This window comes from Penicillium verrucosum (genome assembly GCF_028828655.1).
Source record: "Penicillium verrucosum strain IBT 35672 chromosome Unknown utg000002l_segment0_segment0, whole genome shotgun sequence".
In the NCBI taxonomy this organism is placed as follows: domain Eukaryota; kingdom Fungi; phylum Ascomycota; class Eurotiomycetes; order Eurotiales; family Aspergillaceae; genus Penicillium; species Penicillium verrucosum.
Window position 1 is genome coordinate 719,940 of NW_026643211.1, and position 24,388 is coordinate 744,327.

A 24,388-nucleotide genomic window follows, 5' to 3' on the forward strand; every position below is an offset into this window, starting at 1 on the left:
TGCGATACAAGACATATTGAACGATGCGAACTGGCAATAATGTAGGGCTTAGAGGCTGACCTGGGATTTGATAGGGCATAGCGGTTACGGCCCCGAAAAATCCAAAAGATAAGAAATACAAATATTACTGAAATCATAGCCTATGAGAAGATGAAAGGGGAAGGATTTGCCTAATAAAGCAGACAAAAAATGAGGCGCGCTTGGGAGCATGCCACTACACATTGAACGGTCTGTGCACGGTCTGTGCGCATTACCCCGCTGGACACGCCTACACGCTGTCGCAAGCAGAATCCTGGAACCGGGGATTATCCGCCTCCGGCGGCTGGGGTATTAACTTCCCGGCGTGTTCCCATAGTTAAGAATTAACCTTCCATTAATTATTCCCAAGACTGCACATTTAGATTACTCAGGCTACTCAGGCTTGACTAAGAGTAGGTTATGGTACTCACCTGGGTAGGCTCGACCCAGGGTAGTCAATTGTCTTTGCCACAGCGCCGAATCATTCCGCATTAGCGGCTCTTCGATACCATGGAACTGAACGCCATTACACTTGGCACCGCCTTTCCAGCTATTGCACTAGTCCGTATTAGGATGTCATTCCGCGGCCTTGTATTTGTCCATACCATGTTTCTTTGCTTCTTGTACTAGGCTTGGCCTTTTACCTAGGGGCCCAGCATCTGCTAAACTGACTAGTCGTGATCATGCTGAAATTAGATCTATCAGAGACTTGAAACGAGCACGATAATTGCGAATTCGTATCCCAATGAATTTAAGCAGTATGACCTCGACTCTAGAAATCAAGGTTCGCAATACGCCCCCACTCTAGGAGACTATAGTCTCACGCCCGCGTCAAGCTGTGGGCTTAGCCCTTCCCCTGAATATCACTCCAAGAACGATCTGGAAGTCCTGTCACAATAGGAACCGCAAATTCCAATACTGCTGCATTTATCCAAATGGCATGGCAGAATTTCAAGTACCGAGCTTCCGGAAAGCTATGTCAGATGAAATACAGGCTATGTAGGAATGAATGTTAACCTCAAGGGATTAATATTGTAGACTCTGGAGAGAAAGAAAAGAAGAGGAGAAAAAAACTAGCTACTGTCTAACAATATCCTGAGTTCTATGGGTTAGGATCACCTACGGCCCTATATAGCCGTTACGTGACTCTAACACCCCCTTTAGGACGAAGACTATCACTATATCTCTTTATCTCTACTAATAAAAACTCTCTATTTTGTTTTCTTATTTTCTACTATTTCCTATATATTATAAACCTATATCTACCCGTAAACTTTAGTATATAGATTAATTAAGACCTAGTATCTAGATAAACTTTATATATACTTCTTTATTAAGCGCTTTTATAAACCTGTCGGCGACGTTGCTCTTTGTCTCGACGCGCTATAAATCGATCTTCTTCTAGAAAATAGTGTCCTTAACGAAAAACCACTTTATATTAAGCTAATATATACTATTCTTATACGATTTCTTACTTATTAGTAACTAAGTATTAATATTATCTATTAAAATAATAATTAGATTACCCGCCTTAGGAAGATTAAGTGTTTTAGTAATCTTTAAAATCTACTAAGTATCCCTAGTAGGTCGATCTAGAGTATATTATTCTATAGCTATCGACGATAGAGTTATAATACTCTATTTCTTCGAGTACTAAATAATAGGTACGCTACCGAAAAACTAAATAGTACCCTCTATCGATTTTAAATTATATTAATTACTATATAAAGTATCGGTATATATAAAGAACGAGGTATCGTCTACCCCCCTAATATTATACTAAGATATATTATATTACTAAGATACCTATAGATAGTATAGACTACCTATAAATCGTTAGTAGTCGGAGAAGTAGAACGATATTATAACTTTATAATACTAAATTTAATATTAGGTCTAGTTTTAACTACTAATTAGTTAAGTCTACTAACTAAAGACCGGAATAAAGTATATCCCTCTTAATCTAGAAGAGCGTCGGGATCCTTATTACCGTTATCCTATTTATAATTTAGAGAAAACCTACTAATTAAACGATATAAACTATCTCCTAATCTTTACGAGAAGTATTAAGATACGTAGCTACTATGTTAAACTAACGCTATTTATAACCTCTCTATATAATAAGTATAAAGATAATCTTTATAAGAATATTCTAAATAACTAGAGTATAGAAGATTAAATCCTCTTTCTTTTACTAGTAGTTCCTATAAATTACCTAGCGCGTTTTAAAACTATAAATAAGATTATCCTTCGTTATTTTAAGATTAAAAATCTATTAACTCGGTAGAGGTACTACCCCTAGCGGTTTACGAACGATATTAAAAGTCCTTTTTATATAAATATTATTAAACTAATCTTCTATCGCTACTTATTAGCGGTTTAAAAATCGAGAATTTATCGCTTTATTATAAGACTAGGGAATAATAATATCCTTAATATATAAAGGCTTACTATTATAAATAAAAGGAGTACTCTATTTTATAATAACTCTCGATTTTATAAGTCTCCCTCTATCTTAATTACTATTATTATCTAATCCTTTATTAGTACTATTATTACCCTATAGAACGTCCGGCTTTATAATAATTCGCTTCGGTTATTTCGTCTATTTCGGTTTCGTTTTCGGAATCGATATAGTCTCGGTAAGTTCTATAGGAAAACCGTATCGTTCTAGCGATTGTCTCGTCCGGCTCGACTATTAGGGAATAAAATATTCTAGTAGAATAGAAGCTATCTTAGTAATAGAACTATTAGTAATTATTTTAATTAAGACCTCCTAAAGTAATTTGACCTCGAATATTATCTCTATATATAGTTTAAAAATAAGCTTAGAAACCTAATAAGAACTAGGCTAAACTACTATCTACTCTTCCTCTAAAATAATAAGATTATAAACCTCCTATATAGAAACCTCCTATAAAGAAACCTCCTATAAAGAAATCTCCTATAAAGAAATCTCCTATAGAGAAACCTCCTATAAAGTATCTTCTCGGAATACTCTAGGTAAATACTAAGGAGAAGTAGGAATAGCTTATTATATAGGAACTTCTATATTATAAGTAGCTCGCTATATATACTATCCTTAATAAATAAAACTATTATATTTACTATCTTTACTATCTTTATTATTATCCTTCTTAATTAACTAGTAAATAACTAGAGACTCTAGAATAGCCTCTAAAACCGGAGATACTACTACCTATTTTCTAGGCTATAGTAGGACTAGCGGAAGTAACAGTCTACTATCTATATAATTAATTATATAACGTCGAATTGTCTTATAAACCTATAGTTAAAGAACTAGATATCGACGTATTAATTAAGGAACTAACTAATAAATTAGCTATTAAATAACCTACCTTTTTAGCGATAGAAGGTAAGCTAGTTTAACTTACTTCCGGAAATTCGATTATTAAAGTAGAGATTAATCTTCGATCTCTTATATTTTAGTTAATAGCTTTAGTATAGGTAGTATAGTCTATACTCTTCCTAGTATATCTAGACCTATAGAAGCTTATTTCTATTAAATTATAGGTCTTAAAATCTAAATTACTATCTCTAGCTATCTACTAGTAATAGAAACCTACGGAACTAGCTTTAGTCTAATTATAACCTTCGGACCTTTATAAGATTATTTATCTTTCTTAATTATAAAATCTAGAATATACGGACTACCTTCTTTATAAAGTGCCCTAGCGTTATTATCTAAATTAAGATCCTTAGGTACCGGCTTTCTAGCTAAAATACCCCTCTTTAGATCGTTATCCGATCGAGAAGAGTTAAGATTAAGTTTATCGGGAAAGGTAACGTCTTATAAATAAACAATCTCCTTCGAAGTAGGATTCTATACCTTAAAGATATAATTATTCTTACCTTTATAATTAATTAGGTATCCTCTAAATATATAAGTAGCTAATTTCTCTAATTAAATACGTATCTCCCTCGGAATATAGATAAATACGATAGTACCCTATATATAAAGATATTTTAAATTAACCTTTATTTTACTAAGACTAAGGCTATCCTACTAGGAGATAATCGGTATTTTTATAGTCTTTAGATTAACTAAATAATTATAAATATAAATTATAGTATCTACTCGGTAAGGCTAAAGCTATTTAGGAAGCTTAGCGTTTATATTTATTATATATTAAATCTAGTTAATATAATTACCTATACGCTCTATAACGCTATTCGGTTTAGGTATATAGATAGGCGTGATTTTAAAAACTATACCTTCTTCCTCTATCTATAACTAGAACTTATAGAATTTAGTTCCTCCGTTAATCCGCTAGAAAGCTAGGTAATATCTACGAAGAATCTTCTATCTCTTATAGAAAGTAATTATATAAGATATAATCTCCTTCTTAGTTTAAAAGTATAGTCCTTCGGTATATTAAGTATAGTTATCGATAATTAGTACCTAATAACGTTTACTATAAGGTCTAGATAGGTTTATAGTTTATATATCTATATAAAACTTTATACCTAGCTTCTCTATACGTTGTTATATATCCTAAGAAATCTACTTCTTAGCTTTACTAAGTTAATAAGCTTTATAGTTAAAATTATAAAGTTTAACCTAGTCTCCTTCTTCTAGAAGAATAGTATTAGAAAGAGAAGCTTTAATATATAGTCTTCTTATATAACTAAGTCGATAATAAATTTCGTAAGTCGAAATAGACTTATTAATTCGATTAAACTCTTTATCTAAATCCGAGTCTAAATTAGAAGAATTCGGTTTATAGAAGTAAGTCGTTTAAATAGTTGTTTAAATAGAAGACTATTATTATATCTTCTCTAGAATCACTCCTTAATAGAGTAGGCTATTAATCTAGGGTAAACTATTAAACTATTTTACTAATCTAACTTCCTTCCTATTCTTATAAACTAGTTTCGAAATAATTAAATTATAATAGATACCGTAATCCGCTTTAAGAGTATTAGATAAAAGTAGACGATCGGTAGTTACCGTATTATAGTAGGTATTAATAAGAATTATCTTAATCTTACCTTCTAAATTCTTAATTTAAATCGGCGCCTTATTATAACTAATTGCTAATTAGATCTTACTATTAGTATTTATATAGCTATATAGCTCCTTACTAGGCTTATAAATTAAGTATTCGTAGAAGTCCTTACGATATCTAGTAATTGTTTTAGAAGTACTACTATTAATTATCTAGTTGTCCTCCGAAGAACGAGCTATATTAGTACGAGTAATACTAGCCTTATCTTTCTTTTTACGTATAATTATATAGTACTAAGTATTACTATATAGCTTCTATCCCTCTATAGGTAGATCCTCTATTAGGTAAAAATATATCTTAATAGGATATCTAATATATCTATAGTAGGTATATTCTAAACTATTTATATACTATAGCTATTAATTACGTTATTATTCCGCCTATTCGTTAATCGACTTACCCTTAAGCGGCGTATTCTTTATATCTTAATACTATTCCTTCTAATTATTTTAATTATCTTTATTATTATTATCCGATCTAGAGTTATATAAACTACCTCTACGACCTCTACTACTATAGCCTCGATCTCTTATTCTACCTCCGCGTTAATTATTATTATTCTAAGTAACGTTAGTAGAAGCTTTTAGGTCGAACGATAACGAAGTAGGAATATCGCGTACTTTAATTATTAATATCTTATATATATCGCTAAAAACCTCCTTTATAACGGAATCTAGTATCTTATCTTTTAAAGTCTCGTAGGTAAACGTAACCGATTTAAGTTTACCTTCTAGTTATCGAAGTATTATAAATAACGCTCTAAATAGGTAAGGTTCGACTTTATACGTACTAAGCTAGTTATATTAGGTCTAATAGGTATTAATATAGTCTTTAGTAGAACTAAAGTATAATCTCTTTATCTCGTCGAATTTAATTACTTTATATCTTACGTTATTAATAATACTAGTACTACGAATAATAGACTCGACTTTACGTAGTATATAATCGGTATAAATTAGGAAACTATTTATATATCCTTTAAGAGTTATAATAATCTTCTAATCTAGAAGACCTTTAATCTATCTACTAGAAATCTTCGACTAGTATCTCTATAGATCGTAATTAGGATCGAATTCGGTAGGACGAGGAAGATTATAGTTAGCGACCTAATCGATTCGCGCTATACTTAATCTATTAATAATCTATCGTTTCTATCTTACTAGATTACTACTATTAAGAGCTAATTTAATACCCTTATTAAGCTTAATCTCCTTTACTTCCGGAAGATTAGTCCCCTATATACGTATCCGTAGACCTGGCTTTGAACCGCCCATAGGTTCCAAATCTCAGAACCTGAACCTAACCTCAAGAGGTTAGGTTCTAAACTTTTTAACCTGAACCTAACCTTAACCTCAAGGAGGGTCATTGAGGTTCAACCTCATGAACCTACATGAACCTGTATATACATAATTTTTCGACGCTTTTCCTCTTTTGGCTGCATAAACTTTTATAGCTGTTTCGTTGATCTGGCGGTATTTATCTGATTACTCTGTTAACGTGGTGAACTATGAAGAAATAATTATTTAGAAGTAAATAGAAGGCACATTTATTAATAAATTATAAGTAATATTTGATGATATCGACGTGGTAGGTGGTCAATAGAGGTCACTAGCGAAATTGCATGTAAAGATGCAGATATATATATTCTGAACACTATAGCCTATGTGTATCTTCACCAACAGAACTACAATTTATTAAGAAAACCACTAGGATATAGTTGAAATCCCGTTATTTTTATATCAATTAAATCGTTATACCTCCCTCTATGAATTCGTCTTAGAGGATTCGGGTTAAATTATCTATATATGTTATGAAGCTAGTTTAAAGGTTCTTATTATTGGACTTAGCCAATTTCAACAAGACGGTTTTCCTAACTCGAGGTTAACCTCTAGGTTCTATGCGGGTAAGTTAGGTTAAATTCTAGGTTCTTTACGGATAAATGAGGTTAACTTTTAGGTTCTATGCGGGTAAGTGAGGTTCTCTTCTAAAATGATCTACTATAATAGCCAATTAGATATAGGTCGATAGATATAAAAGACGATAGATTAATTCTAGTACGTAGAATAGGGTCAAACCGATCCTCTAGGAATATCGCGTATCTTTTCAAAAGAACTAATAAGTGAGTTCCTTATTCTCTTCCTCTTTAACAATTATACCCTCTACTAGCTTGCTAAATCTATTATGTCTTAGCCCTCCGGCGCCTACGCGTCGTCTAGCTTCGATACTACGGATAGTTTATTATTCGACGCGCTCTAATACCTTCTCTCTAACGATTCACTATCTTAACGCGAAAGCTAGAGCTAAATACTATCCGAAGGCTAACTTAACTTAGTTCTAGACCTTCTAGACTATTAATCTCGCGTAGTATATCGGGCCCTAAGCACCCTACCGCGAATTAAGCCTAATCGTATTAACGAATTTATTATCTATACACCCGAAATAACAGCGGAATTTGTGAAGTGGTGGCTTGATACTAGCTATAGTAAGTCGAAACGGATCAACTGGGATACAAACCTAACAAATCGTCGAGTAGAGTGCTGGAAAGGGTTCCAATAAGTTACAAATGCTGAAGATGGCAAGCTAGGCGTTATGTGTAATAAGTGCCGTATAGTTCTTACGTATCCTACTACGAATCATACTAGAACGTTATCGATATAGAAATATCTTGACGGTCTAAGGTGCCGAAAGCAACTACCGAAGAGGGGTACTGGTAGTATCTAATAATTGCTTAGTAACGCGGTATATTCTCTATAGTCTAAATCCTATATTTATACTAATAATAAATTTACTATCAAATAGGCCGAGAAAAGACTAGCGCCTATCTTTACCTAATAAGTATGGGAGTAGATGCTTCTTGATCTTATTACTACATCGAATTTACCCTTTCTATTCGTCGAGCATCAAAAATTCCGTGATCTCTTTTCCTTCGCACGGCTAGCACCCGAGCCACCTAGCTTTCTATCGAGAAAGGTGATTCGCGAGCGCCTCCGGGGTTTCGTGCTACAATATTAATAAGAGACACTATAATTACTCCTATCTAGAGTAAAGCTATTACTCGCACTTAACTATTAGACTTCACTATTCTATAACGCGTTTATAGCTATAATAGGATACTTCCTAGATAACGAATAGGAGTATCGCGAGGTCCTCCTTAGTTTCGAGCTACTTTCTAGAACTTATTCTAGCTTAAACCTAGGTAAAGTTGTTCTCTAGATTCTATAGAAGCATAGAATTATAGATCGTATACTAGCGGTAATAACTAATAATACGTCTAATAATAAGACGCTTGTAGCCGCGATCAATGATTTAATCCGGGAACTATAACTAAATACGGATTCAACGATTATTTAAGTGCCCTGCCTTACTTATATTATCTAATTAAGTCTAGTTGAATTACTTGGTAAAATCAAGGCCTCGCTAAAAAATAACAATACTGAATTATAATGGTCTAAGGATCGTGTTCGATCGCTTCGTACGCGTTAGTAGAAGCGAGATATCGCCGATACCCTAAATAAGGTATACTTCTAGTAGATAATATTCTATATATTTGATATACTAACTATTATTATAGGTTCGAGGTCTTGTAGTCTTTATTAATAGAAGTCCTTAACGTAAAGAAGGGTTTCTGAAGCTCGAGTCTAATAGGCAAAAGCTTATCCTAATCCAAGACGTCTATACGCGATAGAATTTAACGTTTCTTATGCTTCGCCGGGCGAGAAGGCTTCGTACTATATTCGACGAGTACTATTCTATCTCGTTCTTTAACCAACCCTATTTTGTATTAAGTGCGGAGGGGTGGCGGCAAATCGACTATCTACTTTATATTCTCTAGCCCTTTTTTATATACACCACCCTAGTCTGCCAGACTAATGACTCGAGTATTTATCTTGTCTTTAGTATTTATAATAGGCTCTTTGATCATCTTAAAAGATCGATACGTTAGCTTTATTGTAAGAAAGTTGCCTGGAAACAGCTAATGCTTTCCTCCCTTGAGGCTATAAAAGATAAGCTGTCAAAGTACTACGGTTAAACAGATCTTATTAAAGGTGATCTCTATGCTATTAGAACGATCCTAGATCTATCTAATAAAATGGAGTTCTTTTTAATAAGTGATTAGGCCCTAGATAATATAGGAAGAGACTATAAAAAGGAATACCGTCGGAGTCTCTAGTCCCTTTTTAAGAAATACCGCCTTTATATACTATTAAATATATTACTATCTAATGGTTTATTATTCCCAGCTAAATCAGCGCTCGAGAGGATGATTAAGGGCGATTCCTTATAACGATCAACTAGTAGTCCGTAGCAGGATGAGCTTACTAGGTACCTCTAGAGTGGTAAGTAAGGAAGTCTTCGATATAAAGTATAATACTAATCTTCTTAGCTACTATTAATGAATCCGCTTAGATCTTCTAGAGAAACTATGAGAGGGAGTTCCCTATTCTTATAAGTATTACTCGTAATGTGATGTCTATCCTAGCGACTAGTGCCGGTGTTAAGCGTCTTTTTAACTCTACCCGGGATATTTGCCACTATCGCCGGGGGTCGTTAAGCCTAGAGACTATCCGTAATATTATATTATATATATATATAACAAGATTTGATACTAAGGAGGAGTAGCGGTAGATTCTCTAAGAATATCTTTCAGAGCAAGAGATCGCAGCTACGTCCGAAGAGCTTTATATTAAAACACATTATGCCGAAGCTATCAGTGATACTAAGGAAGATATCGAAATACACCTTGATACCCCAGCCGTAGCACTACTCTTAGCCGTTGCCGCTGGAAAGCGGCCGGCTATCAATTCTGACGATAAGGAAGACCCTGATACCGATGACATTACGGATCTAGAAGAGACCTCGGAATTACCCTTACCTAATACGCAGCAGCGTGTATTAGGCAGAATGCGGAAGAGGTCGAGACTGTTGGATAGGTATATAGTTTAATAGTTCAAGTCTTAAGAACCCTATATTCTAGATATAATATAGAAAACTGATGTTTGAAATCCCTATCGAAGATAAAGCTACAATATGCAATATTAGACATACAGTGTCCTTCTATAAGGCTATAAAGTACAAAAATTTTGGTTTACAGTTACAATGCAATACAGCCTATTTCTATATAATTTATGCAACTGAGCCCGAGTCACGTTTTTTAGCTGTTTGTCATGTTTGTTTAACCTGAGGTTCACCCGCGGGTGAACCTGATGAGGTTCGGTCCTCGGATGGAACCTCCCTCAGGTTCCAAAACCCAGAACCTGACCCGCCCAAATGGAGGTTCAGGTTAGGTTCTTCAGGTTCACCCGCGGGTAAGTGCCAGGTCTACGTATCCGTCTAATAGGACCACGTTATTACTATTACTAACTATTAGAAATAGGATTATATTACTAGCGAGAAGCGGGGAGAGAACGTAAGGAACCTTCTCCTCCGTTATCGTTATTATCGTAGGAACTAGTTATTTTAACTATACGTCGAGTGTCCGTCTTCGGTCTCGATCGAAAGAAATGCGCGAATCGGTACCGTCCGTCGCGTCGATAAGGTGACTACGGAAAACGAAGCTTCCTAGATAATTAGAATGATGAAAATATTAACTCATAATGAGATCGTCAATAAAAATCAATGATAGGATCGATAGTCGAAAAGTGGAGATACGGAACGGGCCGAAAAAACGCGTCCCACAAAAGAAAAATGAAAACTCTGATTGGTTGAAAATTTCAACGAAAAGATGCTCGGAGTCGTACGAGCAAGGGCTTATAACCTGTCAGATGAAATACAGGCTATGTAGGAATGAATGTTAACCTCAAGGGATTAATATTGTAGACTCTGGAGAGAAAGAAAAGAAGAGGAGAAAAAAACTAGCTACTGTCTAACAATATCCTGAGTTCTGTGGGTCAGGATCACCTGCGGCCCCACATGGCCGTCACGTGACTCCAACAAGCTGCATCCAGTATACGATAGAATGGAAAGACATACTGAATAAGAAAGTCCTTTCACGCGACACAGAAGATGACGTAGCCCTAGTGCTTACTACCCGACGACCCTAAAGGGTAAATTGGAGAAGTCGATAGAAGGAAAGACCCCCGGTTAAGGAAGGGTAAAGTCAGACGACGCCTCGATCATGGTATCAGTACAGTATAGTATCACTTCCACAGCAGAGTAACCAAAACCCTCAAAATTGACGGGCCGAAGATTCCTCGGGCCAACTTTCAAGGCCTATAAGACGCGATACAGCCGCTCCTGCCACGTGCACACCCTAGCTTTGGTCCAGACAAGTCCCCTATGGAGTCTCGACAAAAGGTCCAACTAGGCCGAGATTGACGGCTGATTCTGGTGTAATGCAAGGGCGATCTTTGGGGGATCTAGCCAATAATGCCGAGCTCATCCTCGGCATCACGAGCGGTATGGTAATAGAACTCTGAAGGGCTGCTGTGGCCATCTCGCCAGGCGGATTCAGATAATATAGGATCTTGGACATGATTTCGGCACCGGAACAAACAAAGTTGTTCTTTTGACATGCTCACCTTCGTTTTCGGGAAAGAGCGCAAAGCCCCAGAGGACATAGACGTCATACGACTGGTGAGCAAACACAGGTTGGACAGGGAGACAAAGCCTCAAGCCCCAGTTACTATTTATCATATGAATGATTGCACCAGCCTTAGACGTGCATCGCGATAGAGACTGAACATATTTAATTTAATAAGTCTAATGTCCTCGGTTGTGATGGTGAAAGACTCCAACATATGTTCAGATTTGCGTGCGCAAATTGAATGGCGAGCTGGCGGGAGATCATTTGTTCCAATTTTAGATCCCGAAACGGTCGAGCCAGATGTACAAATGACGATATCTCTAGGCCCTATAGTCTTTTTGAAATCAAGTCCATTCTGAGAAACGTCGAGCCGACTGATTGTACGACGATTTTGGTTGACCGTCAATTCGATATTCCCGTATTTTGGTATCGAACTGAAGATCTATGCCCCGACTCCGGAGAAAGAAATATATAGGAAGATTTATCGACTTGTATTGATAATAGCCTGTGAGATCCAAGCAGCTCAAAATATCTAAGCTGTGGAAGCCGGATAAATATTGCTTAACAATATACCTGAATTATGTGGCGCTGTATTAGGTCTGAAAGCCGAATCTGTAGGATTCGCATACTAGAAGTTAAATTGGGGAATAAATGCGTTGGGTCGTGCAAGTACTCACCGTGTCGACCATATCGTCCACAGTGTACTCCGAAAAAAGCTTTCTTAGAAAGAATACGTATCTCCTTTTTTTGTAGGCTTTTCTCCCTTTTCATCAGAAGACACATTAGATGTATTATGTGGTGCCACTTAATATTCAACGACTTCATAGGCAGGTGTTTGAAAGCTCCTTTATTTTGAGCGATAAAACAGGTGGCCCCTTTTCTGTTCATAGCATTTTGTCCCCCTCTGCTCGGAGGTCATAGAGATAAGAGCGGCCTTCTGTCACTGCGGATGGAATCATTGGAGAAGCTCTGTCAACGCCGTTCCAACAGGAGCAGGGAGACACCCTGCAAACTGATCGTATCCTGCATGCGTACTACCTTGATCATGCAATGTTTGCTGCAAGGATAAGTGTTCATCGAGCATATGCACAGCAGGATGTAAATGAGCCTTCTTTATCAGGTAAACTGCTGATCCTAGAGATGCAGTTCTACTTCCAAGGATCCAGGCCTCAGTGGTTTCTGGTGAACGCCGGTTGTATTGTGCTGAGATATCCATGGAGAGTGTCTTATAGGCGAAGCAGATTCGAATGTGATGGAAAACTGGTGCAATGTACATATGTCGAACATCAAAAAGCATGAACGTCGCACATACGTTCGTCTAATTATATGAATGAAATTACAAGTAGGCTAGTTAAGTGTATTAGTGTTGCTTACTGATTGGACACTGAAGCCAGGGTTCAAATCAACCATTATAGATGGTTTGCTGCCTTACTGCCTGACTTTAGAACAGCAGAAAAATTAAAATACTTGAATTTCTATTACAGATACCTTAGTAATCATACAGTGACTCCGCAAAAGTGTTAACACCATTCTGCTACCGCCTTCTCAATTAATCATACCGCCCTTTACCCCTTAGCTTTTATTAGTGGATATCTAGCTGGCAGAACCCGGGGTTTATTTGTGTGGAGGTGAAAAGCACCTGCGACTAGAAAACATGGAGATACCTCATTTGTATGGCAGCCTAATAATCATGCCTGAGGAATCAGGCATCTACGACAGGATATCCTGGACGCCCTTAAGCGCTAATGTGTCCTTCCCCTCTTCATGGCCGAATGGCGATTGACGTGTAACCCCTCACCTGAGACTGAGTTGGCTGTGCACGCGATAAACCAGGCTTGGACCTAGATTTCCATCGTACACAAACATTGCTTGCAAATATATCCACTATATATATATCAAATCCGAAACAATGGGCCCCAAAAAGACATGGTTCCTCCCACCCGATTTCACCTTCCTAGAGAACGGCCTCATCAAACTGGGTACAGTAATCGCCCACCCAAAACACCCCACCTTAGTTCTCCTAGGCCCCGATGAGATCTCAACAACGACTCCCCCGATTAAATTGCCCCCAGTCCAAGCCCTGGTGGAGCCTAATCATATCCACACTGACAACCGGAGCAACTCGATCGGGGGGAAATCTGGGGCAAATTCGTCGAGTTAGCGTCCGTGTCCTTGAAGCTGGATACAGAATGGGGGAAGGAGATCCAGTATGGTGTTGTCGACCATGAGGTCCATTCGTTTGTGCGGCCCTTCACGAGAGATACCCTAGCAGCTATCGTGTCGCAGCCTAGTGTGCGAAAACATATAGACGATGGTCTTTGGGGTAAACAACCAGTGTACATTGTATCTGGGCTTCGGATCACCAAGACAGGGATGAGTGTGACAAACGGACAGGGCACGACACACGGAGGAAGGATCGGTGGTTCCGGTCCGGTACCTGCTGGTGTGATGCCGGTGGAGCTTGGGGTTGGTTTGCAAGGGGAGATGAGGAGAGACAAGGTGCATTCCTATGAAGCGGCCCCGAGGATTATTTTTGCATACAGGCTCAGTGTCATTCGACAGAGGAGGGACAGGGATATAGAGTCCGAGATCTTCTCGCATAAGACGGCATTCATGACGGGTGGCATTGAGGAGGAGGAGGAAATGGAGATCGCCGATATTGATATGCTGGAATTGAAAGATGACCTTGAGGATGAGGATGAAGCATTTAGTGAGCATAGTGTTGGGAACATGGATGTGTGCATATCTTTTCGATAAATCCTCCGTGAATGAGCTGATCGAGTATCTGTTTCTGTTGCAAACGGCCACCGCTCGGGTTCACTAAAGAAACTTACAATTTGACATTCTTTGGCTAGGTATTGGAAAGTCGTTATCGACAAAATCTAGGGACACGTACCTAGATCCTAATCTAGACATCCAAAAATAAGACCTGTATAGCCAGTGTTTCAATATTTACGCTTTAACAGGTTAATAGAACTTTGATTTCATTTTTTTCGAATGTATAAAGTCTATCTCAGAGTATGGCCTGTCTCGCTACTAAGATAGGTTTACAGTTCTAGATGGCTAGCTTTCATTTATCAGTTGTTATGGTGCCTTTCTTCCCGATTGCTCCGCTATTATTTGTACCAAAATCATTTCCCCTGCAGGCAATCATAAATAGCACAATATCTGGCTAGGTCCGTGGGCCGGTCTGAAAAGAACTTGATCGGGTTCAAGAACCGTTTCCGATTGCCCATGTCGTCTGACATCCTATGGAATAATTTCTGCATGCCTTCCGTCGTCCACGACATCGATAGTAGACCTACTTTGTCCTCCCATGTCACTAACATTGGAAGAACTGTGACGTAGGAAAGTATCATTGCTGCAATCCCACCTGCAATGGCTGTAGCTGCCGAAGTGCCAGGCTGGCAGACCTGGGATCGATATTCGCGAAGCCTTTGGGGGATATCATCGCCGAATGTTCCAAATACGACCGCATTTTCATTGGTCGGGTTGGTTTCTAGGAACCTTCCTAGTGATGTCGTCGCACGAAATGCAATCACAGCCGGATGACTCGCGGGGAAGGTGTCATCTTGATACGGCCCGAAGTTCCCGGCACTGGCAAGAAAGATGATTTTGCCTTTACGGCTGATTCGAACCTCGTCGATCGCTTTGGCGATCTCCTCTTTGTCCCTGGGAACCCGAACGACATTGAGATGACGTCTGCCTCTTGCTCGATAGCTGCCCAACGGATAGCCTATTTGCGTCAGTACCGAAACAAAATCGAATCTAAAACACCTTGATTGTTACAGGGGAGAGGGAAAAAAACCATACATCCGCAATTCGTGATGGGCTGTGTGTCAGCTTGTCAGTGTTTTCGGCCACCCGAGCGATGCAAAGCTCGGCAACGGGTGCGGACTCTATCGCCAATGTTGCCATAAACGTGCCGTGACCAAAAGTGTCAACAGGAGTCTTCGATGCAGAAACAAAGTCTTTCCACCCCTTCACCCGCCTCAACCGCTTGTGGTCCTGGAAAAATGGAGCCGACAGATCGTATCCAGTATCTAAGATAGCAATGCGAATACATTTGCAACTAGCGGGTCGCTTGTGGAGCGTACGGTGAATGTATTGGTTGATTTGTTTCAAGTGGTCGAGCCAACCGTGAGAATTTATCAGGCTGCCTGCATGGAATGAAGGCATAGGCATCGATTGAACATGATTTGGTGTAGGAGATTGTGAGGCTGAAGGCTGGGGCTCTGTTCTCTCGGAAAAGAAGGTGACCTGGTTGTAACTACCCTGGAATCCAGTTTCTGCCAGCCACTGGAGAGGCCAAACCACTTTGTTGTAAAATGTCTTCCGTCTTTGATCAATATCAACAGACCTTCGAGAATCAGAATTCAAATGGCTCAAGGTCGCAGCATCGGTCGGACCGTTTGCTGCCTGTTGTATCCTATAATGGTTGCTTTCTAGACAATTCTCAATGGCTTTTACGTAGACGTCCTTGTTGGCAAAGTTGGTCCAAGACATTTCGCGCAAATCGACCAGGGCTTGACTTGCAACTTCGAAATCTGAGTTGAATTGGGCAACAGGGCTATCAAACTGTCGCAGTCGAAGCGATCTGCCAAGGCCAATCTCCAGCAATATTACGGCAAAGGAGAGAATTCGAGGAAAACGGTGGACTAAAAAGTCCGCATCCAAATACTCATCAGTTTGTTCCCTCCCCGATTCGAATTGGATTGAGATGTATGCCTTGTTGGGGAGTCGCTGCGTGTGGCCGACTTCCTCCGGCATGAAAAGGATAGATTCGCTTGTCCATTTGTGCCGTAGTATCTGGGTATCGTAGAATTGCCAAAACGCCGAAGTTATGATGTAGGCCAAGGAAATTTTGTCCTTCACTTCGAGAGAGTATTCCTGCAGGACATGAGGAAGCGACATACCGACACCTGGGGAGGGTCGCTGCTGCAGACGAAAGCCGTCTTGCACGCGTACAAATTGCCTATCCTCAAAGTCAAAGCAGATGCGAGCAAAAGTCCTACAACTCAAAAGACCACAGAAACCCGCTGCCTCTGGCCCATGCCGGTCAATGGGCCGGGGAGGATCTTCGTCAGCAAATCGTAGAACCCGCTTCGCATCACTAAGACACATTAGCACCTATCTTCCAAGGGTGGGTTGGGAAAGGGGAAGGGGGAATTCCAAGGAGAGTGGTACAGAGGTAATCTTAGGCAAATATCCTGCCAGAAGTCAATGGGATCAGAAGATACGACGATGTCGAAGGACGCGCTATTTTGATCCTGTTGGAGCCCGTTCTTGAGAAGTAACCTGGTCGGATGCCACCGCGAGCTGCTTTGATCCCCGGCACCGGCCAAACACTGGGAACAACGGGATTGCCTCCGCAAGCCTAAAAGGAGCTTCTTTTTGATATGCTCTGGGTACTCACCCCGCGCCTGTTTGGGGGCTTTCGCAAATAGCTGGACAGGACTTTCATAGGCCTGGAGTTTCCGCAAAAGGCGATCGGTTTTGATCACCAATCTTGTTTTTCGGTCTTTCTTTGAGCCTCCCAGAAAGCTCTCGATATTTTGCCGCACCTTTTGTGTTCGATCGGGCTCCGAAGGCCAGGTGTTGCACTATGATTAAGGAAGTTCCGTCAGCGTCTACCTATGGAACTCTCTATGGAAGTTGTATGCAATACTTTCGAAATGGATTCCAGTTCACGGATCACTTCTGACAGTTCTTGGATCTCCTCTTCTGTAAGCTCGCCCGGATCTGCGTTCTTCAAAGCTTCCGAGACGAGGCACAGCCTTACCCCCAAATCGCCAGCATCTTTCGATCGCCGTTGGATGCCATAGTTGAAGGCGACCAAGCCCACCTGGTGGATCCAGTCGTGTCGCTGCATTGAGGTGTTGGCCATCAGGATGAGGACATTGCTTGAAAGGCAATCAGAAGGTCGAGCTTGAAGGTATCTGAGCGTGTACATATGTATCGATGTGGGTGTATTGATGTATTCTTGTGGGCTGCGGGGTAACAGCGCTTGCACTGCGACAGACCCAATGGAATCAATCGGCTCCTTTGTTTCACCGAACCCATCGTCTCCAAGTCAGCCGATTTTGGGCCTCAAAATTCCCAACGCAAACCACGATTTATGGAGGACCCTCTGATAAACCAACCTTCGCATCCAGCCACACCGGAGGAATAACACTTAAGTGACTCAACAATATTTTGATCTTGGTCTCTTCATCCCATCTTCCTTAACTTCATTTTGGTCCCCTCTCGGCCCCTTGGAGATGGATCTTAATGAGCGATCCGTGGCAGATCTCACCAGAACATGTCGATCTGCATTCAACCGGTGTCTCACTCATCACGGCCTCCAGAAAAACCAATGGGCCGAAAATCGATGTGCCGACTTCACTCTTTGGGCAGACGGGGTTGGGGCGTTGGCTGCATCGCGCGCTTCCCTCGATAGTCGGTTTCAGTCGCAGCCAAGCGAGCTCACCTTGGTGAAAGGGACTCTTGTAATGCTGCAAGACTTTCTCGACCAGTGCGTTCACTGCGCGGAAAGCGGCGCCCTCATCGACGAGGCCATTGAAAACGTGGATTCTGCGCTCGAGAACCTGGTGTTGCTGGCGGTGGCTATTCGTCGCACTGGTCGGCGATCGCGACTTGAAAAGGCTGATCGAAAATTTGACCCAGAGGACCCCTCAGAGCTGGCATTATTGCTGAAGATTTGGTGCCTCTATATGCTGGGGGCCAACAAGCCCGATGAAGTCTTGGCCAGGCTTAAGGATATGTCAACGGATGGACGTGTGATGGAATTGAAGTCAACCGAGCTCTCTAGCCCCCAAGAACGTCTTTTGCAGACAAATCTGCGGCGCAGAAATCGTTTCCTGCAAGCTCAAAGACATTCAGAAGGACTAAAATCTCTTCAATGGGGCGAAAGAGGAAGCATTCACGATAGGCTCGAGCGGTCTGGAGATGATACAGAAAGATCGACGAAGGAAGAACAGGTAGACATGGCAAACCAGCAGTCTGGCCACGAACTAGGTTCCACTTTCCCCGTCGAACCGACTATTTCTGGAACATCAGCATCCATCCCCGAGAGCAAGTTAAATGCTCAACGCGTGAAGAGGAAATCATCACAGGTGGCGATGACGACGATCACCACCCTGGCAGCTGCAGTACGGTATCCCAGGCCTCCGAAAGCGCAGGAAGGGTTGGCAATGTTTAAATGCCCCTGCTGTTGCCAAACATTACCCGTGGAAGTTGCATTGGACGGGACGCGATGGAAGTACTTAATGTCTCCGAGCCTTTCCTTGCCTGTCCACAATGCTAATGGTATTTGATAGAAAACACCTCTCAGAGGATATTAGCCCTTACACTTGCCTTCTCGAGGACTGCCCGACTCCATTTGCTACCTATGTTACCGAAAGCGATTGGGAGAATCATGTCAAGAATAAGCACCCACCCCGGCGTCTGTGTCCTTTCTGTCAGGATATGAGCACCATATTCTTGAGCATGGAAGCCTTTCTGGAACATGTTCAAGTAGAGCATGCGGAAACGGTATCTGAAAGTCTAATGATGGCTGTGATGTCTCATTCCGGCGTCGTCACTATCGGTGTCACCCACTGTCCACTCTGCGACTCCACCGGACCAGAATCGGATCCTGAGTTCATTAGGCACGTTTTAAACTGTATACATGACTTCTCGTTGCGTTCTCTTCCGTGGATGGGTCAGCCTCCATGTCAGTCCAGATACGTTGGGACGTATAATGTGGAATCAGTCAAGTGTGAAAGTATGTTTCAGTGGTTGGCGGACTTAGAACTGGGTGAGATGAGTCGTCTCCAGCTCTCGCAATGGGATAACGCCCAGATATCGCAGGAAGGGAAAGTGGCCGAATACTTCGAAAATAACGACTATTTTGATCTTGAAGCTACACAAGACTCACTCGAGGCACTGGAGAGGAGCTCAAAATCATTCAGCCAGCAAGAGGACGACCTTGACGATGATAACTATGATGACGATATCAAGTTTCTCCAATGGATCCAGCTCGCTATCCCGGATATCAATCGCTTACTACATGAATTCCGAACCACTCGTAGCACGCTGTCGAGTCGCGAGGCTGAGATAAAGCACATCGGGAGTCAACATGAACAAGCTCTGATGCATAAAGACTTTTATATCGAAGCTCTACAAGCACAGATGCAGAAGTCAGCCTACAAAAGCGCTGAAGAAAGCGCCAAGCTGAAACACACCATCACCGAGCTCCGGCTCAAGTTAAAGAATCTTCAAGAGAATCAGATCAAGGGGAGGCCTAGCTCCGGGAAGTCTATTTCTCCTCTCAAAAATGAGGAAGAACATACCGAGCTTCTCCAAAGCAGCCAGTCCACTATCCTAGATCTCAATACCCCGCCGCCTGAGTACGGAATGACTTATAGCACGCCATCGAGTGGCGGGGCTGAAGGACAGGCTACGGTGTCCAAACCAGACAAGAGCAGCGAGCCTGGCTCCGGGAAGTCCATTTCTCCTTCCGAAAATGACGAAGAACATATCGAGCGTCTCCAATGGATCAATTCCGCTATCCCGAATATCGAACGCTTACTACATGCATATGGAATCACTCATAGCACATTATCGAGTGGTGGGGATGAAGGAAAGGCCACGGTGCCCAAACTAGACAAGAGCAGCGAGCCTGGCTCCGGGAAGTCCATTTCTCCTTCCGAAAATGACGAAGAACATGTCAATCTTCTCCAAAGACTCAAGTCCTCTATGCCGGATATCAATCGCTTACTACATGAATTCAGAACCACTCATAGCACGCTGTCAAGTCGCGAGGCTGAGATGAAGCACATCCGGAGTCAACATGAACAAGCTCTGATGCATAAAGACTTTTATATCGAAGCTCTACAAGCACAGATGCAGAAGTCAGCCTACGAAAGTGCCGAGGAAAGCGCCAAGCTGAAGGACACCATCAACGAGCTCCGGTTCGAGTTACATAATATTCAAGAGAATCAGAACAATCTGGAAGATGACCTGGTAATTGATCAAAAGCTGTGAGAGCATGGAGCGGTAACATACCACTAGGAACTGATTGATCAGACTGGAGATCACATTTCTTCGATTCTTCAGGCAGTAGCAGAACATGCGATCGCTCGTTCTCACAACAGCTTATTTCTAGAATTGTAGCCGATCTACGTGGTGGCCAAATTTTAGAACATGTTTCCTTACGCCTCGCGATCGAAAGGTGTGTGCATGATAGTATTGTAGCTGGACTGGAGCCTTCGTCAGGATTTCCTGCCTTTACGGGACGGACATGCTGGTATTGCCAGACACTGGTTCAAGGGCCTGAGGACGCTTCAATTATTTCAGGTCCTCTTCACTTAGTGTCGCAAGTAGCCCGTCCGATTGTACGATTGTTCAAACCCACGGTTTCAGTCTCGGATGAGTTGGCGGTGAATGCCTTCGTGTGTATTCTTGCGGCCACTCTGGTGGTTCAGGTTAGGGCAATTCTTATCTAGGCGGCCTTGGTTCAGCATGCCGCGGATGCAGGTAGTGCCACAGTAATCAAACGAGGAGTGTAAGGCTATTCCGTGGTCGAGTGGAGCTACCCCAGAAATTAGCCCCACACTACCGTGGGGTATTGGGGGGACACAACGGGGCATTGTAAACCTAACAAAGCAGCCCCAATACCAAGCCCTTTTTATCCATCCCTTAGTGGACATTCTGCGTAAATGGCGTTTAGACGTGTTGCCACAAAGTACACATGCAGAGCGTACATAATTACACCAAATCGAATTGGTATCGCACCAGCCCTACCAAAACTTCTAGTGGGTTCAAAACCCCTTTTGGAGGTGGGAGTTGATGCCTGGGTGCCTTATTTAGCACCGCTTTTTGCACCGCTCCACACAGTGTATGGTAAATTTATTGATACTCCAGCTGTCAAAAATGAAGCTTTTCATCTGCACACAAATGGCAGCATCTCCATTTTTTTGGAGGTTTGCAAGTGTCAAAATTGAAGCTTTTCATCTACACACAAATGGCAGCATCCCCATATTTTTGGACAAATTTGCAAGTGTCAAAAAACGAAGAGGATTTGACAGATTAAGGTTTTGTCCATGTATAGAGGAATTAATTTAAATGAACCCGCGGGTTCTTCCAGCTGGATATCCACCAATAAAACCTAAGGGGAAAAGGGCGGTATGATTAATTGGGAAGGCGGTACGGAGTAGTAGAAGGGGAGTCAGTCACTGTATGATTACTAAGACATCTGTAACAGAAATTCAGGTATTTTAACTTTTCTGCTGTTCTAAAGTCAGGCATTCAGGCATCAAATCATCTATAAAGAGGGGTTTGAACCCTGGCCTCTATAAGTCTTGGTACCAGCCCCTATTAAATCTTGGCGCTGCGGCCCAGATTCCGCACAGACATCTACGGCATAGTCGCATAAAACATAAACAGGCGAGATTCCAGCCTGAATGATGTAGATCCCAAAACTTCAGTGAAGACTTCAATCTTGCGTAACCAAGCATTTTGCTAGTGATACGCCTGGAATGACGAATTGGTTCACCAGGAGGTAAATTATGTTCCTCGGTAGTCTTCTGCACGACCCAGTAAAACCCAGCCTGATGTGTGTCACAGAATTGTGCTTCACACCAACTTCCCCGGCAATCCCTCGAGTGGGATATCCATCAGATCTCCAAATACCATTGATATCATCAATAGTACCCCATAAAAGCCCGCATGTACCTTCCAGGAAGGGAATTTTCAGCCTTCGTGGGATGTGGGGTACAGAGCCAAAAAAAAAACTGGAGCTCTACACAGACCTCTGCAAGGTGTCGTCTAATTGTGTCTGCCTCCAAGTTTCGGATTCACCATGTGGGCCACGCTCGGTGAATATCCAGTGGACATACCGCTCTCTATGGCTACAGAGGCCGACACTTACGGGGTTCCCCGGAAAAGAATGACGACCCCCGGATCTCGTGGATGGGGATGCGGGACATCCAGTTTCTCAAACTGCTCCAGTGACCCCGTTCTTGGATCCGGATATCGTCTTCAGAAGGAGCATATAGTATACACCCCGGAGACAATTGCTTCGCTTTCGCGGCAATATCAATTACCTTGTCCGGAAATGACCTTAGAGTGACCACTCTAAAGACCCCTTCATCCCCATTCCCTATCCTCCCATTCCTCACAATGGATGTGGAAACCGAAGCAACCCTCAAACCAACAGACCAAACCACGCAAGATGCCAAAGACCTCGCCGAATTCGGCCATGAGCAAGTGCTCGCCCGCAAGTTTAACATCTGGAGCATGCTAGCGTTAGCATTTTGCGTGCTGGGAACATGGTCTACCTTTGCACAGGATCTCTCTGACGGCCTGGTCAACGGCGGTCCCGTCTCGATCCTATGGGGACTGGCTCTTGTGGCATTCTGCAACACCTGTGTTGCGCTATCGCTGGGCGAGATCTGTAGCAGCATGCCCACTGCCCTTGGACAGGCGTATTGGGTCTACCGTCTTTGGGACTCACGCTTTGGACGGTTCCTCTCCTACATGTGTGCTTGGATCAATGTTTTTGGGTGGTGGACATTGGCCGCCTCCCAGGTGGCGTTTATGACCAATTTCCTTCTCGGCATGAAGGTCATGTTCAGTCCAGGCTGGACTGGTGCGTCGAAGGGGTGGCTTGAATTCGTGGTTTATATTGCCTGTGTTTTTGTCCTCACACTAGTCAATGTGATCGGCTGTCGGCAGGAGAAATTCCTACCGTGGCTGAACAACTTTGTCGGAGTCTGGTTCTTTGGACTATTTTTTGTCTTTTGCCTTGCCTTGCTTATTTCAGTGGGAACAAAAGAAGGTCTCTCCTACCAGCCCGCCTCTTTCGCCTTTGGAAAGTGGATCAACCAAACTGGTTGGCCCGATGGTGTTGTGTGGTTTATTGGTCTCGTTCAGGCTGCATATGGGTTGACTGCTTTTGATGCCGTGATTCACTTGGTGGAAGAGATCCCTGCACCCCGAAAAAACGCCCCGAAAGTGATATATCTCGCCGTTATCTCTGGAGCAGTGAGCGGTTTTGTCTTGATGATGGTCTGTCTCTTCTGTATTCAAAAGGTGAATACAGTGGTAGACTCTCCGAGCGGCCTACCATTCATGGAACTCGTCCAAGAAACGGTGGGCCAGACCGGCGGTGCAGTGCTAATTGCCTTGTTCATCACGAACGGCCTAGGTCAGGGGATCAGCATCGTCACTACCGCCTCCCGCCTGACCTGGGGCTTTGCCCGCGACGGTGGACTTCCCTTTAGTACCTACCTATCAGAGGTGAGCCCTTACTGGAAAGCCCCCGTCAGGGCACTCTGGTTCCAGGGGGCTATCATAGCACTGGTTGGAGTTTTATTCCTATTCGCGGAGACAGTGCTCAATGCAATCCTCAGCGTCAGCACCATCGCCCTGACCATCTCATATGGGCTCCCTATCATGACTCTGCTCCTGATGGGCCGCGACAAGCTCCCGCTTGGTGGGCAGTTCAAACTTGGGAGGCTGGGTGCACCGGCAAACTGGGTCTCCCTTGTCTATTGCTGTGTGACAACTGTGTTTTTCTTCTTCCCTGGCGCACCCAACCCCTCGGGTGGTGATATGAATTACGCCATTGGTGTGTTCGGAGTCATGCTCGTTATTGCTGTGTCGTTCTGGTTCGTCCAGGGCAGCCGCACCTATCTCAACACCGAGGAGTCGATTCCTCATGTTATTCAAGCCCATGCGATTGCAAATGATCTGCTACCTGAGCCAAAAAAGGAAGATCGATGAGAGGTTTACTTCAATGAAGTTGGTCGAGACTTTTATCGAATTTTGCAAT

The 24,388-nt window shown here is 42.1% G+C and overlaps 9 protein-coding genes across 9 annotated transcripts; 5 read left to right on the top strand and 4 right to left on the bottom strand.

Annotated features, from left to right (window-relative positions):
• Positions 1-7,895: 7,895 nt before the first annotated feature.
• N7516_005897 (uncharacterized protein) lies at positions 7,896-8,813 on the top strand (the record flags this gene model as incomplete). The annotated part of the gene is made up of 4 exons (XM_057218617.1): positions 7,896-8,045; positions 8,181-8,249; positions 8,535-8,564; positions 8,694-8,813. 4 exons carry the CDS (start codon positions 7,896-7,898, stop codon positions 8,811-8,813), a joined length of 369 nt encoding a protein of 122 aa, XP_057072708.1.
• Positions 8,814-9,515: 702 nt separating this feature from the next.
• Positions 9,516-10,611, top strand: N7516_005898 (uncharacterized protein; the record flags this gene model as incomplete). The annotated part of the gene is made up of 4 exons (XM_057218618.1): positions 9,516-9,615; positions 9,697-9,938; positions 10,423-10,455; positions 10,522-10,611. The coding sequence occupies 4 exons, from the start codon at positions 9,516-9,518 to the stop codon at positions 10,609-10,611; spliced, it is 465 nt and encodes a 154-aa protein (XP_057072709.1).
• A 711-nt stretch (positions 10,612-11,322) lies between these two features.
• N7516_005899 (uncharacterized protein) lies at positions 11,323-11,605 on the bottom strand (the record flags this gene model as incomplete). The annotated part of the gene is given in 2 exon segments (XM_057218619.1): positions 11,323-11,550; positions 11,567-11,605. 2 exon segments carry the CDS (start codon positions 11,603-11,605, stop codon positions 11,323-11,325), a joined length of 267 nt encoding a protein of 88 aa, XP_057072710.1.
• A 72-nt stretch (positions 11,606-11,677) lies between these two features.
• Positions 11,678-12,459, bottom strand: N7516_005900 (uncharacterized protein; the record flags this gene model as incomplete). The annotated part of the gene is given in 3 exon segments (XM_057218620.1): positions 11,678-11,945; positions 11,956-12,131; positions 12,145-12,459. The coding sequence occupies 3 exon segments, from the start codon at positions 12,457-12,459 to the stop codon at positions 11,678-11,680; spliced, it is 759 nt and encodes a 252-aa protein (XP_057072711.1).
• A 67-nt stretch (positions 12,460-12,526) lies between these two features.
• Positions 12,527-12,787, bottom strand: N7516_005901 (uncharacterized protein; the record flags this gene model as incomplete). The annotated part of the gene is made up of 1 exon (XM_057218621.1): positions 12,527-12,787. The coding sequence occupies one exon, from the start codon at positions 12,785-12,787 to the stop codon at positions 12,527-12,529; it is 261 nt and encodes an 86-aa protein (XP_057072712.1).
• A 693-nt stretch (positions 12,788-13,480) lies between these two features.
• On the top strand, positions 13,481-14,328 carry N7516_005902 (uncharacterized protein; the record flags this gene model as incomplete). The annotated part of the gene is made up of 2 exons (XM_057218622.1): positions 13,481-13,555; positions 13,690-14,328. The coding sequence occupies 2 exons, from the start codon at positions 13,481-13,483 to the stop codon at positions 14,326-14,328; spliced, it is 714 nt and encodes a 237-aa protein (XP_057072713.1).
• A 781-nt stretch (positions 14,329-15,109) lies between these two features.
• N7516_005903 (S8/S53 family peptidase) lies at positions 15,110-17,443 on the bottom strand (the record flags this gene model as incomplete). Its single annotated transcript, XM_057218623.1, has 4 exons — positions 15,110-15,307; positions 15,385-16,684; positions 16,759-17,174; positions 17,240-17,443. The coding sequence occupies 4 exons, from the start codon at positions 17,441-17,443 to the stop codon at positions 15,110-15,112; spliced, it is 2,118 nt and encodes a 705-aa protein (XP_057072714.1).
• A 388-nt stretch (positions 17,444-17,831) lies between these two features.
• Positions 17,832-20,598, top strand: N7516_005904 (uncharacterized protein; the record flags this gene model as incomplete). Its single annotated transcript, XM_057218624.1, has 2 exons — positions 17,832-18,879; positions 18,905-20,598. 2 exons carry the CDS (start codon positions 17,832-17,834, stop codon positions 20,596-20,598), a joined length of 2,742 nt encoding a protein of 913 aa, XP_057072715.1.
• Positions 20,599-22,734: 2,136 nt separating this feature from the next.
• On the top strand, positions 22,735-24,339 carry N7516_005905 (uncharacterized protein; the record flags this gene model as incomplete). Its single annotated transcript, XM_057218625.1, has 1 exon — positions 22,735-24,339. One exon carries the CDS (start codon positions 22,735-22,737, stop codon positions 24,337-24,339), a length of 1,605 nt encoding a protein of 534 aa, XP_057072716.1.
• Positions 24,340-24,388: the final 49 nt, after the last annotated feature.